This window comes from Lytechinus variegatus, chromosome 11 (assembly GCF_018143015.1).
Source record: "Lytechinus variegatus isolate NC3 chromosome 11, Lvar_3.0, whole genome shotgun sequence".
In the NCBI taxonomy this organism is placed as follows: domain Eukaryota; kingdom Metazoa; phylum Echinodermata; class Echinoidea; order Temnopleuroida; family Toxopneustidae; genus Lytechinus; species Lytechinus variegatus.
The window spans coordinates 25,726,970-25,746,761 of NC_054750.1; the positions used below are offsets into that span (position 1 = coordinate 25,726,970).

At 37.6% G+C, this 19,792-nt stretch overlaps 1 protein-coding gene across 3 annotated transcripts in view; it reads left to right on the plus strand.

The window, feature by feature from the left end:
- The window catches only part of LOC121423614 (histone H2A deubiquitinase MYSM1-like), a 63,608-nt gene that overhangs the window by 18,495 nt on the left and 25,321 nt on the right, over positions 1–19,792 (plus strand). For all 3 annotated transcript variants that reach the window (XM_041619000.1, XM_041619001.1, XM_041618999.1), the window contains 9 exons: positions 6,238–6,349; positions 8,615–8,703; positions 10,265–10,294; positions 10,952–10,990; positions 11,863–11,926; positions 13,280–13,378; positions 14,162–14,306; positions 14,555–15,709; positions 16,931–17,096. In XM_041619000.1, coding sequence (XP_041474934.1) covers positions 6,238–6,349; positions 8,615–8,703; positions 10,265–10,294; positions 10,952–10,990; positions 11,863–11,926; positions 13,280–13,378; positions 14,162–14,306; positions 14,555–15,709; positions 16,931–17,096 — 1,899 coding nt within the window. The remainder of the gene's footprint in view (positions 1–6,237; positions 6,350–8,614; positions 8,704–10,264; positions 10,295–10,951; positions 10,991–11,862; positions 11,927–13,279; positions 13,379–14,161; positions 14,307–14,554; positions 15,710–16,930; positions 17,097–19,792) is intronic.

Below are 19,792 nucleotides of genomic sequence, written 5' to 3' on the forward strand. Positions count from 1 at the left end.
TCCCCACACTAGATCTAGATCTATATAATACAGGCTCAGTTCGGGAAAACATATTTTCACTAAGCTAGAGTGAATTCACTTTCAAAATCACCGATTTAATCCACATCTTTTTCTGGAGAATCAAGTTTTGTACCACGATCCGGTCTCGAAAGCATTGCGCAATAACACTCGGAGCCAATTTGAGAATCACCAATTACAATAGTGATCATTGCGTATTATACGCTGGTACACATGTGCTGCAAACGCAAGCTCCTCAAATTGACAGTAAAAAATAATGAAAATCGACCGATAATTTCAGTATCACTTCCGCGGCGATCCGTGCAACGATCTCCAAACGAAGGAAGGGAAGTTTTCTGTGACTTCGTGATTTGAAATAAGCGCTCAATTGCGGCGGTCACAACTTTGACAAAAACGTTTATGTGAAAAGTAATGCATTGAGGAGCAACGTATTATCAAGCACGGTGAATAGCGATGGGTAGGGGAAGGCGGGGTAAGTTGTGACAGTTTTTACTTTTTGCGTGTTAGAATTGATATGATTAATAATCTTGTCGAAATAAGTACCTTGCTTTGAAATTTCATTCTTCTGAAATATTTTCCACCTATATATAAATTTCTACCCCAACACTGAAAGTCATCGTGACCTTTGAAAAAACCGATGTCAAATGGCTCAACTTGCCCCATATATGGGGTAAGTTTGAGCCACCTTCTGGGGTAAGTTGAGCCACAAAAACTATGTACAAAATGTATGGGGGAGAACCAGCATGTCAATTTTTTGTTTATAGTCTTTTCACTTGCTAATTCTCTATAAATACTAACATCCTGTAAAAGGAAAAGAGCAGCCATGTAAATTTGCTCCTTCCAGCCTGCATTTCAATCGATTTTTATGGTTTGTTTGTTTTTTAAGATACATTACCATAGGAATTACCATGGCTCAACTTGCCCCATGCTGTTTGGCTCAACTTACCCCAGTCCGAACTTAGTGCGATAATTTTGTATCCACACATTTATTATGCATCCATCATATAAAAGACGATGACAAGAATGAAGATCCATACCTGGACTAATAATGTTGTTATCATGTGTTTATTATATTTAAAGACGTGTGTGTTTATAAAGCACTTATCTATTTCACACTCTTTTATACTTTTTTGGCTGAAATTCACATTTTTCCCTCTAAAAAACTACTTTTTGTTTCAAAGTTGGAAACAATGTGGTGGGGTTAGGGGTTATGCTATGGGTCATCAATACATGACACCACCACAATGTCTGACTCATTCATTATCGGCCTGCGGCTGGTGGCTCAACTTGCCCCTATGCTCAACTTACCCCGCCTTCCCCTACATATGGATGGGTACGGTGAATGCTACTACGCTACCCTCGCTATACGCTAGCTAGATCTAGAGCGATCGTCGAGGGGCAGCTCGATCGGGCAGGCCGGCCCACACTCAGGCACTGACGTATTTCTACTGCCGTGCAGCTCGCAGGTATTCTCTTTTCATTTAATGTGCCGCTTTATAGCTGAATAAACCTTTTAATCGCGCCACTTACTGTGGATAAAAGCTTCCAACTTTTCAGCTAAGCTTTATACTCGTGACTTTAGGCTAGACCCCTTTTTTTTTTTTGTTTGCATGTCGACATGTCGGAAACATTGAAAATCCTTCGTATGTCGACATCAATGTCGATATGAGGCCTATCGACAACAGCACTAGTAGTTAGCAGTATTGCAAAATATTCAGACTTTTCATTTGCAAAATATTTGAATTCTTAACAAAAATGATGTATGACGAGTAAAGACAGGTATGTTTACCCTAAAATACCCAAATGGATTGATAAATGATAAAATACCTTTAAACTGCAGCAGATTCTGACTTGCTTTTTTCCAAGGGAAAGTGTTTGAAGATGGGGATATCTTGCAACACCCCAGATGCTTGCCGGAGTCAAACTTTAAACTGCAGCAGATTCTGACTGGCTTTTTCCAAGGGAATGTGTTTGAAGATGGGGATATCTTGCAACACCCCAGATGCTTGCCGGAGTCAAACTTTAAACTGCAGCAGATCCTGGACTGGCTCTTTCTACAGGGTACGAAGAAGGAGATATCTTTCTTGCAACACTCGGGTGTTTGCTGGAGCCAAACTTTTGTTGAGAAAAAAAAGACATACCAAAATCAGCTTTGAAAGAAACAATGAGCTATGTTCACAATCAATCTACACCATTACATTTTACATAGAATAAATCTGAAACTCGAAGCACACAATTACTTACTGCAAAGAACATTCAGATTCAGTCTCCAGGAAAGGGATAAAGGGGAAAACAAGGCCAAGGTGTAGCATACAAATCCAACTGATGAACAAACATGATGCAAAATACTGGAGAAAATACTGAACAGGAGAATCTGTGGAATGTGAAATGAAAAGTTGGGTTAGTATTAAGAACAGTATTTACAAATAAAATCATTGTCCTCATTAGGTCTCACATTAATATCAACACTTGAAAATATAAATACCGGTCACATAATTATTGAAAAAAAGTAAATACTCCTTTTCTCGAAAAAATTGTAACTTTTATGTTTTCTTGAATAGGCAGTTCAATCAATTTTTATTTTTTCACCAATACAAGCTTGCATTTACCTAACAAACAATTTTCAGGTCACCCTGCGTGTAATCGTCGAGGAGACGATGTGTGTAGATTGCATCATCCTCGTCATACTTGATGTTATACCACGCTGGGTAGCCAGGTACTAATCCAATGACTTTCCCTACATATTCTTCATTATCAAAACGATGTTGTACCTGTGTGGATAAGATCAATAATATCATGTTATTTTTGTCCTTTTCATTCAATCAACATATATTGAATATCATACATCATATAGTTTTCCTCAAGGCAACATAAAAAGAAATCATACTTTGCAAATCATAATCAACACACACAAATTAATTCATAAAATGTAAATGGTAATTTGCACGCATCATTCAAAAAAAGAATATGCTTTTAAATTATTTGCACACATTGGATGTGTGCAAATAACAATCTGGTAGACTTTTGGAAGATCGAAGATGTGGATGGCTGTATCTTCCAAGCATCTCCAGAGTGGAGCAGTGATGAGCTTGCTCACGAGGCCGAGTGCCCTACAGCCTGCCATATACAATGGCTCTGCTAGGTCTGCTTGAACATGAATAAGAAGCTTGTTTGTGGCCCCAGATCCATTGATTAACCTTTTCATTTGATCTCCAAGGAAATACACAAAGGTAGCTTTGAAAAGAGGACGTTAAACCTGTTGCCTTTAAAGGGCACTAGGGGTAGGGTGCGCAATCGACTACTCTTCAGGAAGTCCTGCGCAAACAGCTTAAAATGGCCCTGCACACCTGTCTTATCACTTCCTCTGGCATATGCCTTGCTACAACCTTTCACCAAGCGGAGCACGCCACATCCCTCTGATTGGAAAGCCAACTCCTTTTGCCTTGGCACCTCCGCCTTTCCCTTCTGTCAACTCTTTTTCTACACTACCCAGGGCCTTCTCGCACGTTTCGGCATATTGTACGAGGCTGTGGAGTCCACAGAAGAAGGAAGTAATGTTGCCCAGTGGCTCTCTTTCAGTGTCGCTCATGGCCACCCAGTTTTCTGTGATTGTTGGCAGGACCCCGACACTATACTTCCTGAAGAACTTGTGCCACTTGAGCTCAGTCGCAGCTCGATCGGACATGTTGTTCCTGATGTTGCTGAGGATATTTGCTTAATTACATGCCTCATCTACATCCTGAAGGAGCTCTTTGAAAACATATCCACAGCAGACTTTCATTTCATTTATTTATTCCAAATTCTCAATAAAAACATACAACATACAAATCAAAGAATACACTATATACAAATAAAGTGTAGACGAACAGTCAACCTGTCCGAAAAGTCGAGTCTCTCTACTACTCATCATCTCTACTCGCCGACTCAAGCCAGCATCTCCTCATCAGCTCTACTACTCAAGCTGTTCTCACTCAACATTCCTTCTGGTTTATAGTCCTTTTCAGGACTATTTTCAAGAAAGAATACTCTACTCTCAAATCTCCACTTTCTCGCCTATCCACTTCTCTTCTGCTATCCACTGTTTCTATAACACTCCACATGGTGTACCGTAAACCACATCAGCAATGATACAAATAAAGATACAAAAATAGAAATACATTTTAACAAGAGAATAAATGAGAATATGAGGGAGCCAGCATAGGCCAATTGCCTTACTAAGGCTGGGCTCCCGAGACATAATATAATCATGATAATCAAAGAAGAGAGAGAGAGAATATTCTGTAAACATCTAAGTATATGGGTGGATAATAAGGCAATTACAACTTATTTTCAGATTTATTTATAGGCATCAATAAGGATTTTCTAGCTGTTTTTGAAAGAGGCTAGAGATGGGCCTCTTTTTATATCTTTAGGTATTTTGTTCCATAAAATGACTCCAAGCATATTTTACAGATTTTCTAGAAGATTCATAATTCAACAAAGGTAAATATAAATCACAGGATTGTCTTGTTGAATATGAATGGACATTTGCAGTCAATTTAAAGTATTTTGTGAATATGGGAGGAAGCAACTGGTGCTCAAACATATACATAAAAGATGCTATTTGTAAATTGTAAATATCAAAAATTTTGAAGAACTTTAAACCTTATAGAATAAAGTTAGTCGCGATATCTCGCAAACCTAGAACGAAGTACCTGTTGTCTGAGGTTGATGCGTGGAATCCCATCACCTTCTCTCCAAACTTTGTGGTTTCATCGCTGTACACGGTTGTGTTCTGCTCACTCGATAGTTCTGTTGAAAGCTGATCTTGAGCCACACACAGCCTTTTGATGCTCATGTTCTTTACTGTACTTTTCGATGATAGCCTTGAGCACTGGTTCCCTGTGAGGTGGTGTATCACCGATTTTATTACTCCCAATACCTTGTTACTCCAACATTGCTATCAAGCAGATTGTACACACAGTTGGTCAGTGCTGTGTTGGAGCTTCGATTTCTGTCATCATAGGTCTCGATGACATCTTGTTCCATTGCCTGAACTTTCATTTCCAGATCTTTATTACTCTCTTTCAATTCTGAAATTTCGTCTTTGAAAGCCTTGACTGCTTCTTCCAGCGGGCAAAGTTCCTCCCCACACTGGTCATGGTTTATTCTCTCTTCAAGCTTCTTGTTTTTCTTGTTCTGGTAATCTTCTCTGTCTCTGGTCCTTTTTACAGCTGTTCAAAGCTTCTGATTGCCCGCTAGCTTCTACTCTAAGGCAGCTTCCTTCGAAGCGAGGGCAGCATCCTCCGACTCCAATTCCTCCGACTTCTCGGCGCTTTCTTTTGCAACTTTTTTCATCTCTGATTCAAATGAACAGACGGAGTGTGCTGAGCAAATTCTAGTAGAATTCGGCTTCTGTAAGTTTGGCATACATTTAGCAGGTGAAAATTGAATTGCCAAGAAGCTCTCTAATCTTTCATTTGCAGAACCCCTTCAGGTATCTTTGAGTATTTTTTTTCCTGTCAGATTTAAAATGCCCGATTGACTTTTTATAGCTACTTATCGATGCATTATTCCCAGGAAACAGACCTTTGATGTGCCTGGCTACTTGCGCTTGATTCTTGGTTTGAAGTAGCTATAAAACCTGACCATTTGTTAGCATGGCAGAACCTGATTCTTTGATATTGAAAGAAGAAAAATATGGACAACAAAGAAAAACAGTCTCCGTCCCTCGCAATTCACGATTGTTGTTGACACTGGAAACCCCAAAAGTTAAAGCCATGTTTTCATTCAGCAGAAAAAGAGAAATTTAGAAATGGATAGTCTCTTAATGTAGGTCGATATAAAGGGCATGGCTCCCTGAGCTTGCAAGGGTTGAGGGGACCTTCCCCCCCCCCAAAAAAAAAAGGTGGAAGGGAAAGGAAAAATGAGAAAAAAAAGGGGGGAGGAAAGAGACTTCTTCAGCAGTAGAATAAAAAGGAAAAGAAAGTAGAATAAAACAAATTAAAGGGAGAAGGCACGGTGCACATGTTTAAGGGAGGGGATCGGAAATATGCATGATATTAACAAGGAAAATGATCAATATCATGGGAGAAACTTCTTTATCTCTGTACACAGTCTTAGTGCAACAATCTTAAGACAAGCACTCATTCAATGAACAAGGATATATGAAGACAAGGGAACATACAATATCTTTTATTATTATTTGTTTGCCATTAAAGTAATATATCTTCTCTGCAGGCCCTCAACGTCATCATTAGGTCTTGGAATAGATCCCAATGAGCTACCATCTGTCAGTTCTCATCTTTCACCGGAGCTCTCCCAGCACCCATGGCTTACGTTCGATGATCAGGTAAGATCCTTTCATTCGTCTCCCCTCCATAGCATGTTAAACTAGGCAACTCAACTAACAAACTCCCAGGCCCATATTCTGAAGTCAGGTTTGATATAGACCGCAGTCTAACTCTCTGCTAAAATTATGGAGAGCCAAATATTCAAAAGTTCTGTTTATATTGTATATTTCTTATGTTTACCATTTTGTTTCATTTCATAAGAAAGAAAAAATACTTAAGTTATCATTCATAGACAATTATGAACAATTTGGTTGTCATGCTAGTTAATGAATTGAATGTTTACTGTTAGGGATTTGTGCCCCAATTGGCTCTCCATAGTTAAAACACAACTTTAAACCAGGGTTCAATTTAAACCCGAGGTCAGAATACGGGGGCCCCAGAGTCCATATGTAACCTGCCACCCCAAACCTATAAGTAACTCAAAATAGATTTTGAGATTTTTATTTGGGCTAGAAGGTCACATACATGCATTAGGTGAAAGGAGAAAGCCTTAAGAATTCATGTCACAATCTTTCGAGTGAGATTGGCGATTCTCTGATCAAAGCAATCTACTGTCATTTTTCAACACTTTATATTTGCTTTATAAGGAAGAAAATCAAGTGAAAAAATGTGAGTATTGTAATCATCAGTTCATGAATTATTGGTTGAAATTTAGACAACATAAGTTATGGCTGGCTGTTTGTGTTTACAACGTGTACATGACCGAAAAATATGCCGTGTACACGTGCATAAAAAATGGAATTTCAAAATGGGCCTATCGGTAATGCACTTAGTCTAGCATAAAAAGCCCATACGTGTAGCTTACAAACAGGTTTATGAAACAGCCCAGGGGGCCGTTTCATAAAGCTGTTCGTAAGTTAAGAGTGACTTTAAGAACGACTGGTGATCCTTTCTTACGCGCTAAACCATCGCCTATGGTGTATACCATTTACCAAAAGAAAGGATCACCAGTCGTTCTTATCTTACGAACAGCTTTATAAAACACCCACCAGAGATCCTACATAACACCGGTTGGCCCACTGCATCACATGAAAGAATTACTATACTTCACTTTTGTGATTTATCTTATGATTTAAAGAAGAATGTAAATAAATGACCACACAATAGAGCACAAAACAGTATGTTATTTTTATTGGTTTTGATAGCCTCATAATTCATCTGAAAGTTTTTGTCTCACCTGCGAAGCGAAGTGAGACTATAGGCGCCGCTTTTCCGACGGCGACGGCGGCGGCGGCGTCAACATCAAATCTTAACCTGAGGTTAAGTTTTTGAAATGATGTCATAACTTAGAAAGTATATGGACCTAGTTCATGAAACTTGGACATAAGGTTAATCAAGTATCACTGAACATCCTGCATGAGTTTCATGTCACATGACCAAGGTCAAAGGTCATTTAGGGTCAATGAACTTTGGCCGAATTGGGGATATCTGTTGAATTCCCATCATAACTTTGACAGTTTATGGATCTGATTCATGAAACTTGGACATAATAGTAATCAAGCATCACTGAAAATTTTGTGCAAGTTTCAGGTCTCATGATTAAGGTCAAAGGTCATTTAGGGTCAATGAACTTTGGCCGAATCGGGGGTATCTGTTGAATTCCCATCATAACTTTGACAGTTTATGGATCTGATTCATGAAACTTGGACATAATAGTAATCAAGCATCACTGAAAATTTTGTGCAAGTTTCAGGTCTCATGATTAAGGTCAAAGGTCATTTAGGGTCAATGAACTTTGGCCGAATCGGGGGTATCTGTTGAATTACCATCATAACTTTGAAAGTTTATTGGTCTAGTTCATTAAACTTGGACATTAGAGTAATCAAGTATCACTAAACATCCTGTGCGCGTTTCAGGTCACATGACCAAGGTCAAAGGTCAATGAACTTTGGCCGAATTGGGTGTATCTGTTGAATTACCATCATAACTTTGAAAGTTTATGGATCTGATTCATGAAACTTGTACATAAGAGTAATCAAGTATCACTGAACATCCTGTTCGAGTTTCAGGTCATATGATCAAGGTCAAAGGTCATGTAAGGTCAATGAACTTTGGCCATGTTGGGGTTTTTTGTTGAATAACCATCGTATCTCTGTAAGTTTATTGGTCTAGTTCATAAAAAGTGGACATAAGAGTAACCATGTATCACTGAACATCTTGTGCGAGTTAGAGTAGTATTCAAAGTCAGCACTGCTGCTATATTGAACCGCGTGATGCAGGTGAGACGGCCAGAGGCATTCCACTTGTTTGTGTGTTTTTTTCAGTTCAACCCTAACATCCCTAATGTAATACTCCACGATGATATGGATGAAAGTAGCAGAGCCACTATACATCAGATGATCACAGAAGAACAGTATCCTTTAATTCCTCGAGGTTCTTGAGGTGCAGCTCTTAAATTTATGCAACAAAAAGGACCTTAATTGGGAATTTAACAATAATAATCATAATACACAGATTTTGTGAAGCGCAAGTTATGTGAAAGTCTCTTAGAACACTGAAAAGGAATAATAAGAAAGACGACACAAAGAAAACAATCATGAAATGGAACTTACATGCATCATTATTACATACATTATTATTATACATATATACATCATCATGCTGATCATCATCAGCGTAGCTCAGTCTGTTAGAGCGCCTGTTTTGGATAAGATCGTAGATCTCAACGTGCGTGGGTTTGAGTCCCGCAGAATGCCGGAAGACGTCTAACAACCAAATCTGATGATAGCGTTGTGTGTTACCGTGCCTCACCGCTGTGTTCAGTGCGGGTGTGAATGCAGTTGGAAAACACTCCGTCCATCGGAAAGGACGCAAATGTTGGTCCTGTGTATAGAAGAGTCACAACCTATGCACCTTAAAACCAATACACTATTCATCAAAAAGTAGGGTGTTCACCCGGTGTATTGTTTTACAATGCTGCAAGAATCTTCAGGATTGAAGGAGGCAGTCAGTGTAGCTTGAAACCTTATTCAAATTTGAGACTGGGAGCTGAAGTCAACCAACCTATCAGTTAAGCTCATAGGAGGGCAACAGAAAAAGTGGTTACTGCAAATAGATGGTCTCTATGGACAGGTGCTATACCTCTTTCAAATGGGAGACATTTTGGTGTTCACTAAAAGATAGGTTCTCACTAAAGACAGGTGTCCACTGAGACAGATTTGATTGTAGCTACAGTGCATCATTAAAGGTCAAGTCCACCTCAGAAAAATGTTGATTTGAATAAATTGAGAAAAATTGAACTAGCACAATGCTGAAAATTTTATCAAAAGCAGATGTAAAATAAGGAAGTTATGACGTTTTAAAGTTTTGCTTATTTTTCACAAAACAGTTATATGCACAACTCAATGACATGCAAATGAGAGAGTCGATGATGTCCCTCACTATTTCTTTCTTTTTTTTTTGAAATATAGAATATTTCAATTTTTACAGACTTGACAATTAGGACCAATTTGACTGAATCATAAAATGATAAAGTGATGGTAATTCCACATGTTTAGGGAGGAATTATACTTTTTTTCAAGGACAATGATGAGAAAATGGGAATAAATCATATTTCATATAATAAAATACAAAAGAAATAGTGAGCGGATGATGTCATCAGACTCCTCATTTGCATACCAACCAGGATGTGCATATAACTGTTTTGAAAAAACTATAAAAACTTTCTTATTTTCCATCCAATTTTGATGAAATTTTCAGTGTTATGCTCGTTGGATTTTTCTATTTTTATTCAAATAACTTTTCGTTGGGGTGGACTTGTCCTTTAATCAGGAAAATATTGAATTGATTTATTTAAGTGTGATTTTTTTTTAGTTGCACTTGAATCTTTTTATATGGCCAGCCAGGGCTGTCAGATTATGGAGGTTTTTTTATTATTATTATTTTCTTTGACCTCACACCTCCCATCATTACAGTTCTTATTTACAGACAAAGAAGTTAATGAGGTAAGTGGGAAATATTTGATTTAATTGTATTGGTATTTTTTATTATATTTATTCCCCCATTTTCCTGAAAATTCACTTTAATTTGAAGGGAAAAAGTTTGATGACAGAAAGGTTTAATTGAGGTTCTTGTGCAAGTTAGGTGAATAGAATATTGGCATTTATGACAAGGTATTTGAAATGATAGTTACGTACCTTTAAATTATTTAACGTAGGATTGTCTTCAATTGTTATTTTGTTCTTAGTGATTAAAAATACCCCCCCCCCCGAAGAAAAACGATAATGATAATGACCTTAGACCTTAGGAATTCTAACGATAATGATGATGATATTAACAATAAAATAATTATCATACTAGTAATGATAATTGTAATGTTAATGAAAATAATAGTAATTTTGATACTAATAATATTAATACGTAATAAGGAAATAAAAATGGAAGGGGAGGGGAATTCCAATGAATGAGGTCAGAGTTTAACCCATTGAATACTGAATTCTGCAGTTCCCATTGACATTTTACAGGTTTCATCCAGTTCCAGTTGGCAACGGGTAAAGAAGCAAGCTCTTATCCCTAGTTACAGTTTCACATTTCAATTCAATAAAAATCTTTGATAGTACATCAAAATAACTCATAATTTCCATTGTTTTTATTCTCACCAGACACAAGAATAAAGGAATGAAAACACTCTTCTCGGTGAAGTAAGTTATTTCCTTTAATGTTTTATTAACATTGATTGGAAAAGGGGATAAAGTTTATTCTTATTTATATTCCATTATTGTAAATTGTATTGTATGACAATACATTTAGGTGTCATGTTCTGGTGTACAAAGGACACCCCCCCCCCCCCCTCTTCAATAATAATGAGATCACTATCATTCTTTTAAGAAATTCATGTATCTCTCCTAACAGTATAATTTCATAATTAATCAACAGGTTATACCGCAGTATCTATTTTTTTAATTTACGAAACACTCTCTAAATGCATTGGAGTACATGGGGAGGTATCAAATTATGAAGAATACAGATGAGCCATGAACTTCTGCTCATTTATATGATTGAGTCTCTTTTGTTGTCAAGGAAATGCAAGTCATCACTTATAAACAATATCATTTTGACGACACTAATTTCGTTATCATCCAAAGTATGAAATAGACCAAAAGAAAAATGTGAAGTTGTAAATTTTGAAAAAGGCAATCTCTACCTAGTGTTTTGATTCATTATACGATTATGTGGAGTTTTGTGGCCCAGTTGATTAGTCTCCGGACTCTGAAACAGAGGGTCGTGGGTTAAAATCCCAGCCATGGCGTAGTTTCCTTCTGCAAGAAATTTATCCACATTGTGCTGCACTCAACCCAGGTGAGGTGAATGGGTACCTGGCAGGAATTTATCTCTTGAAATGCCAAGCGCTGGAAACTAGCTGCTTGAGCTACAGCCGGGGTAACAATATCCAAGTCGTTTGGAAGAGCATAGAGACGTTATTATAATGTGTTATGCACTATACAAGAACTGACTATTATTAGTAGTAGTAGTAGTATTATTTGTGCTGAATAATTTTTTTTTATTTCCCTAGGAAAAATGTTAAAAAATGCACAAAATGGACAAAAGCAGAAAAGGATTTATTCAAGAAAGGACTTGTGAGTATTCTACTTCTCTGGTAATCTATAACTATGGCCCTGCCTTACAAAGGGTTGCAATACAAGGGTTGTCTAGAAGCGCCGTGGTGTAGTGGTTCTGACTCTCGCCTTGTAATCAGAGGGTTGTGTGTTCGAATCCCACCATGGCCTAGCGTCCTTTGCCAACGCATCAATCCACACTTTGCCACTCTCACCGAGGTGCTTATTGGGTACCGGTAGGAAACAACCGTCATTGTGGTTGGTTTAGCAAGTGTCCGCCTAACAGGCTGCGTGAAATGCTATGGATCCAGTGACTGGGTAATAAATAATTGTGAAGCGCTATGAGCAGTCGAAGATTGATTAGGCGCTATATAAATGCCAAATAGTATTATCATTATACATTTGAAATCACAATCCAAATTGATATTAATCCCAATTCCTATCTCTGAACAACACAATTTGACTTTAATCTCTGTCTTGAGTTTGATTTGAATTGATTGCAACCTTTTGTGGAGGTACTCTATGAAAAAAGGTTTCATGGTTTTCTTCCTGTCTCATTGACAAAACAAAAACTTCCCAAATTTGACATTATGTTCTCAGCATTGCTTGTCAAGAATCACACAAGTCCAGGAAAAGTATACATTGTACTGTGAGGCCTATTCATCGATGTCAGTCTTGAACTTTTTTTCCTTATCATTTTCATTTTGTGAGTGTCATAAAAAAATCAGTTGAAGTGTACATTGTGCAGGTTCAGTCAGAAGCAGTTTATTTTTTTAGCTTTGGTAAATCCCCCAAATACACTTATTACTACTAGTATGCAAATTAATTACTAGTTTATGAATGTGTATGCCGTAGAACAGGTAAGATGTGGAGGATATGAAATGTAAATGTGTTTTACAGGACAAATTTTGTGATTTTACATAGATGCCTGATCAAAATAAAATATCTGCACATTTCTTTCTTTGTTTGGGTTTTATAGCATTTTTATTTAAAAAAAACCTAATGCAAAGCATTAAATGGGCTTAAGATATGAAAATATTAGGATAATATTTTTGCCTCTTGCTCTCTGACATCCAATCACAAGATAAGTGGTCAAAGAGCCTGTTTTGCAGGAAAAACTCTGCTGAGTGACGGCACTTTATTTCAATTATAGTGAAATTTTAATTATAATGGTTGACAAACGATTCAATGACCACCACACCTTTGTATGATCTGAATGTTAGATGATACATAGTTCACATTATTAACCCCTTTACCAAAACATTAACCAGGCTTTAACCATTACAAAAATAAAGTGATTTTAGTCTTCATTTTCACATTCATAATCAAAATCTTGTAAAACTTTTCAAATTAAATTTGTTTTTTTTTATATAGGAAGAGTATGGCCATAATTGGAAGGAGATTTCAGACTTGGTGAAGACAAGGGACCCCAACCAGGTCAAGAATTTCGCTCGAAAATACCTCCTTAACCAGGTAAAATATGATTGATAGTGATATGTGCCTATTGAAGCGCCGCCACATACTGTGCAGATGGTGTGCGATCTGATTTATATAACTTTCTTGAAGTGCTATGAGCACCGAAAGGTGGACATGTGTGCTGTATGAGTAGCCACTATTATGATTACTATTATTTTAGAACCAATTTGTTTTGCTTTGTTTTCTGAAAATATAAATGAATACAGTAGTATATTTTTGTATGATGGTTTATATTGACTGTTACTATATGAATGTCAATATTTGGGATAATTACCCTTACAATAATTGTAGAATGTATTTTTTTTTTCAATTTGTCATTCAAAGACACCCAACCACCCCTCCCACCCACACCCACATCAATATTGTAAAATGTACTTTAATGTATGAGTCTGCTATAGAAATTCATACCAATATTATTGTTATTGGTGGTGGTGGTGGTAGTAGTAGTAGTAGTAGTAGTAGTAGTAGTAGTAGTAGTAGTAGTAGTAGAAGAAGTAGTAGTAGTAGTAGTAGTAGTAGTAGTATTGGCAGAAGTAGTAGTAACAGCAGAAGTAGTAGTAACAGCAGAAGTAGTAGTAACAGCAGAAGCATCAGCTTTATTTAACTGTAGTAGTGTTGTAAAAATTATTGTTAGAATTTCAAGTTTATTATTTAACTTCATTCACTTGACATGAACATTTGTTTGTAGTAGAAGTATTACAGGTTGTAAAAAAAATTGTGTGTATATTGCTCTTTCATGTATATCATGATTAATGACTATTCCATTGTCCTTCTTACCAGGCTGTTAAAGCGGATGGGCAGGATTTCTCCAGTAAATGTTCAGTCAAAGTTCCTGAGAGTCTAGATACTCACCAGCTACCAGTTGATGATGATGACGATGAGGAGGATATTGATGTAGAAGAAACATCTGACGATGAGCAAAAGGGTACGTGAAATACTTGAGATCATTGGATCTTTCAGCAACAGACCAAACCACCCTGGAAGCATTTTACCAGCATGGCATTGATGAAGAACTTTCGTATTTCCTTTGTAATGTAACCTTAGTTTTAGTTGATAACACATTTTTAATTAAGTGCCAACTTTTTACCAATCCACTTTCTTCCTCTTTTTTTCTTTGTTGATTTTCTCATTTATATATCTCGTAAATGGTAATCTCTTCTATTCTATACACAGATCAAGGTCTCCAGTCAACCGTGTTATTTGGGAAGATCCTAAAATCCTCAGTTCCTTTTGACCATAGACACAACCTTGACAGCCATCAAGCTGGAACGTCCATTTTGTTGATACCGAAGTTTGAACCCTCAGAGTCCCAACCTCCTGAAGTTGATGACACCAAATTAAAGACTGGAACTTACCAGGATGAACGCTTCGCTTCTTATGTAGCCGGCCCAGAAGGTCCAGTCCTTATCAAGACTGAGAAGCCATCATCTGAAGATGAAGATGCTCTGACCATATGCCTCCCAGGACAGTCTGCAAATCCTGCAGAACACAAGCAGCGGAAGAAAGGGAGGAAGGGTGGGAAAGTTCCTAGAAAAAGGGTGACTGCCAGTTCAGAGGAGGAGCGTTCCCTATGCGAGGGCGAGTCGTCGGTCATACCACCAGCTGTCGGTAGTGTAGCAGCGACGCAGGAATCAAGTCTTCCGGGGAACTTTGGATCTAGGAGAAGCTATGGTCAAGGATACCAGGATGGGATGGAACAGAAGAGAATGAAGATGGCTATGACACCTTCATTTGCAAAAGAGACAGGAGAGGTAGGGTTTGAGGGTAGTTCAGAGGAACAAGATGGTAGGGAGTACATGGAAATAGAAGTTAAGATGGAGAAGGATCCTGATGATGGTCCTGAAGATCTTACAACTCCTGATTTAAAGACAGTGTTTCTAAGGAACAGAGATTATTCCCAACTATGCAATGAGAGACTTGACGGGAACTTGGTGGTTGATAGAGTGGTGAAACGTGAACCTGACGTCGCTTCCTGTGCAGATACCCAGCATGCATTGCATGTGGATGGTGGGCAGCGGATTGACGATGCCCGCTGTCCCCTTGACCTGAGTTTAAAGGAACCAAAGTATAGAACAGTGCCATCGTCTGAAAAACAAGGAAGTGGTGATCCATCAAGTTCCTCACCAATGCATATTCCTATACCAACGACTGCTGGAGCATCCAATAAAGTTGAGAAGATTGTTAACTTCAAATCGTCCAAGGAGAACCAAGACAATGATGATAAAGATACAGTGGGTAACGTGGGTCATGGTTTTCAAATGTCAAGTGATGTTGGTCAATCAAGAGTAGGAGAAGACGGTGGTGTTGACTACAATGGATTTGAGGAAGGTAATAACCACAATTGTAAAGGTAGATATGAAAGTCAATCTTCACATTATTTGTAGTGTTGGAAATGATTTGATTTGCAATTGTATTTCATTGTGATGAATATCATTTTTTTCTGTTAGCCAAAAGAAAATAACCCTGAAACTAACGAATGAATATCAGTGTGAATTGAATAAAATAAAGAGATCCAATGGCTTCCTTTTCATAAGTTGTTCATTAGTTAAGAGCGACTTAAAGAACGACTGGTGAACCTTTTTTACGCGCTTAACCATCGCCAATGAGTATACCATTTTCCACAAGAAAGGATCGCCAGTCATTCTAGAAGTCGCTCTTATCTTATGAACAGCTTTATGAAACACCCACCTGTAATGTTTATGGTAATAGATCCATGCTTATACCGTTGCACGCACCACGAACCATCCTCTCTGTGCACGTCGATGCGAAAGTTACTTTTGAAGAAAACACATTTAAAGAAAAGCTTTTTTAAAACCAGCAATAAGTGCACCTACAAGGAGAGCAAATTATTTACCAGTGTCTTCGTTAAGAAGTTCAGGTACCAAAGTTTCATCCCGTATCTTTATATTATCTTGAAGTTAATTATTTACGCCACAGTGGGCAACGTAACAGAGAGGATGGTTCGTGGAATAGATACAGTGGGTTATCGCGCCTCGCGATTTCACCACGAACCTTCCACTCTGTGACGATGCCCAATGTAGCATAAATAATTCACTTCAAGAAAATATAAAGATATGGGATGAAACTTTGGACCCTGAACTATCGAACGAAGACACCGGTAAATAATTTGCTCTCCTTGTACATGTAGGTACACTTATTGCTGGTTTTAAAAAAGCTTTTCTTTGAATGCATTTTCTGCCAAACTAACTTTCGCATCGAAGTGCGCAGAGAGGGCGGTACGTGGAGAGTATGACAATATGGTGTACAGCAACTAATTTATACCTTCAGTACAGTACTGCTCTCAATACAGTGTACTATATTATTACCTCATCTGTAGCTGAGCTGTCATACCTGTATGCCAAAGCATCCAATGAAAGATTCCTATAGAAAATTCTTTCACTTCACCTGGGCAGAGTGCATCAGAAAGCGGATGAATTTCTTGGTGAAGGAAAAAAAAATATCACAAATATATTATTTCTTGTCCTAGATCTTGAACGTCAAAAAAAATATTTGATGACAAATTGATAACTTTGTTTTTCCCCCATGTAGAGTCTGAAGAGGAGATTATCGAACTTCCCAAGGAGGAAGTGACCCTTGACCCCGGACATGTGACTGATGGAGAGAAAGAGGCTCATCCGGTCTTCTTTGATTACACCAGCAGTGCCTTTACGCCTGAGAGATATCTCACCATAAGAAATCATATCATCCAGTGTTGGTAAGAACCTCTATTTTCCGTTTTTGTCGCTGATTCATGATAGAGTTGTTACTCCTGGAATATATTTAAAGGACAAGTCCATCCCGGCATAAAGGAGAAAAATTCCTACAAGAAGAGAATTTCTTCAAAATCAGGTGTAAAATAAGAAAGTTAGGACATTTCAAAGTTTTGCTCAATTTGACAAAACAGTTACATCCACATCCTGTGCCAACCACACAGATGTTAGCCTAACAGTAAGCTCAGTCACATTCTTTGGATTGTTTAGTCAAAACATCTATTTCAATGTTAAGCAATGCATTGTTGTTACGTTATGCATCGCCGCCACATTAACGGTTGTAACAGGGCCTCTGTTAGTGCACTGTTAGCGTTAACACCGTTCCTGTGTGGTCAGTACAGGTCGGTATACAAATGAGGGGACCAATGACATCATCCACTTACTCTTTCTTTTGTATTTCATTATCTAAAACATGAAATGTTTTAATTTTCTCCTCATTGTCATTTGAAAAAAGTTATACACCGCTTTGTTTTAACATTTTTCTGTTCAAGTCAAGTTGGTCATTATTGTCAAATCAAAACTTGAAATATTGTATAATTCAAACCATAAAAAAGTAGTAAGTGAGGGACATCATCGACTGTCGCATTTGCATATCACAGAATTACGCATATAAATGTTTTGTGAAAAATAAGCAAACTTGCAAAAGTCATAACTTATTTTACATCCGATTTTGATGAAATTTTCAGCATAATGCTTGTTCAGATTTTTCTCAATTGATTCACATCAACATTTCTCTGGGGTGGACTTGACCTTTAATTGCATGTTCCATATTATTACCATTATGAGGTGTTTTTCTCTGGCAATTGTTTTCCATAAATACCGATGTGTTAGCTCAGTTGATAGAGCGTCTACAACCGGGAGGTCGTGAGTTCAGACTTTGGCCGCGTCAGACCAAAAGACGTTGAACGATGGGAGTTGCTGCTACCCTGTTTGGCTTTCAACAATTAAAGGGATAAAGCCTTGTTGATCTGGCACTTTACAGCATCTGTCGGGCCCACGATTGATTGGGCAAAACAAATTTTCAGAGTATTTTTTTCTGAAGTCTATTTCGAACTATGAAATATGGATTTTCATTTTCTTTTTTTTTCCCTTCATATTTTGTGTTCTCTGGTCAATATTACATAGTTATTGACTGACGGGGTGTGTAATATAAACATTCTTTGAACTGCCGGATTTATATTATCCTGAGGGGTTATATTTTCCAGAAGCTTGAAGCGCTGAGGGAAAGTATGATCACGAGGGAAAATATAAATCCTTTAGGTGGTCCAAAGAATTTTTTTTACACCCTATCAGTCAGTATCTGTTATATTAGATAGCCTTGAATGATGAAAGTAGAACTAGATGTAAAGTTAGGGCTACGATGTGTGCAGTAGATCAGTTGTTTATGATATTCACAGTGACTGATGGAACTGGTATAAGTAACGTTAGACCTAACGTTAGTCTAATGCAGTGAATGACCCTTTCCTAATAAAAATTTGTTTGTTTAGGCCTAGATCTATGTTAGAGTCTGGTCCAAGTCCAGGATCTAAGGCAGACCGAAAATGCATGTTGAGCCATGATCAGGTGCAGATTTTGATCTAATCAGGTTGAGATAATACAGGATTAACTTAGATCTCAAATGTTGGATCTAACGTTAGATTATGTCAGACTAGGTGGCGGCTGTTCTGTTGATGGTGGTCCTGATCTTTCTGTTGTGGAACCAGGTCCAGGACTAAATCTAACTAATGTTTTGTTAGAACTAATTTACATCGTCGTTAGCAAGATTTAAAGTTAGATTTCTCTAACTTTAGACTCTAGCTTAGATCTAGATCTAAGTTTTAGATCTAGCACGTCAAACAGTTAGACCTAACTTTTATATCTTGGCCTAGGCCTTAATCTAGATCTACTTACCCATTTTTATCATCCAAAAGCTGATCTTATTCCTCATTGCTAATCAGACATCACCACAAATCATTGACATGGTACGTACGTTAGACCAAATCCAAACCTAAAAGTTTTTAAAAAGTACTTTGTAAGTTAAGAGCGACTTTAAGAACAACTGGTGATCCTATCTTGTTGTGAATAGTATATTTATTGGTGATAGTTTAGCGCATAAGAAAGGATCACCAGTCGTTCTTAACTTATGAACAGCTTTATGAAACGTCCCCCTGGGTAATACATATTAGGAAATATGGATATTTTGAGGTCTAGGTAATTTAAGTTTTATCATGACATTTTCTGAAAAAGGACACCCAAATATGACATTAATAACATAATAACTCACATGTAATGAATATTCTTCATAGCAGGCACCTACCCTGACCAAATATTTTTGAGAGCATGGATGTGCCTTTCCAGACCGATCATGTAACTACTTTTTAAGATAGAGAACAAAGTAAAACATGCTCAAGTACTTATAACTCATAGTATTCAAAATGTTACGTGTGTAAGATATTGTGTGCATGCATCCCATGGGTGTAATAATTTCATTCTGCTAATGTTATTCTAATCCAAGATGCAAGTTTTAAAGAAAGAAAGTGTGCTACTTGCCTACCGGTCATTGTGCGATGTTAAGTTGTCCTCGTTTTCTTGTCCAAATTGTTACGTACATCCCGATGCTGAGTATCTTGCGATTTGGTTAGCAATCAGTTTGAAACTATTT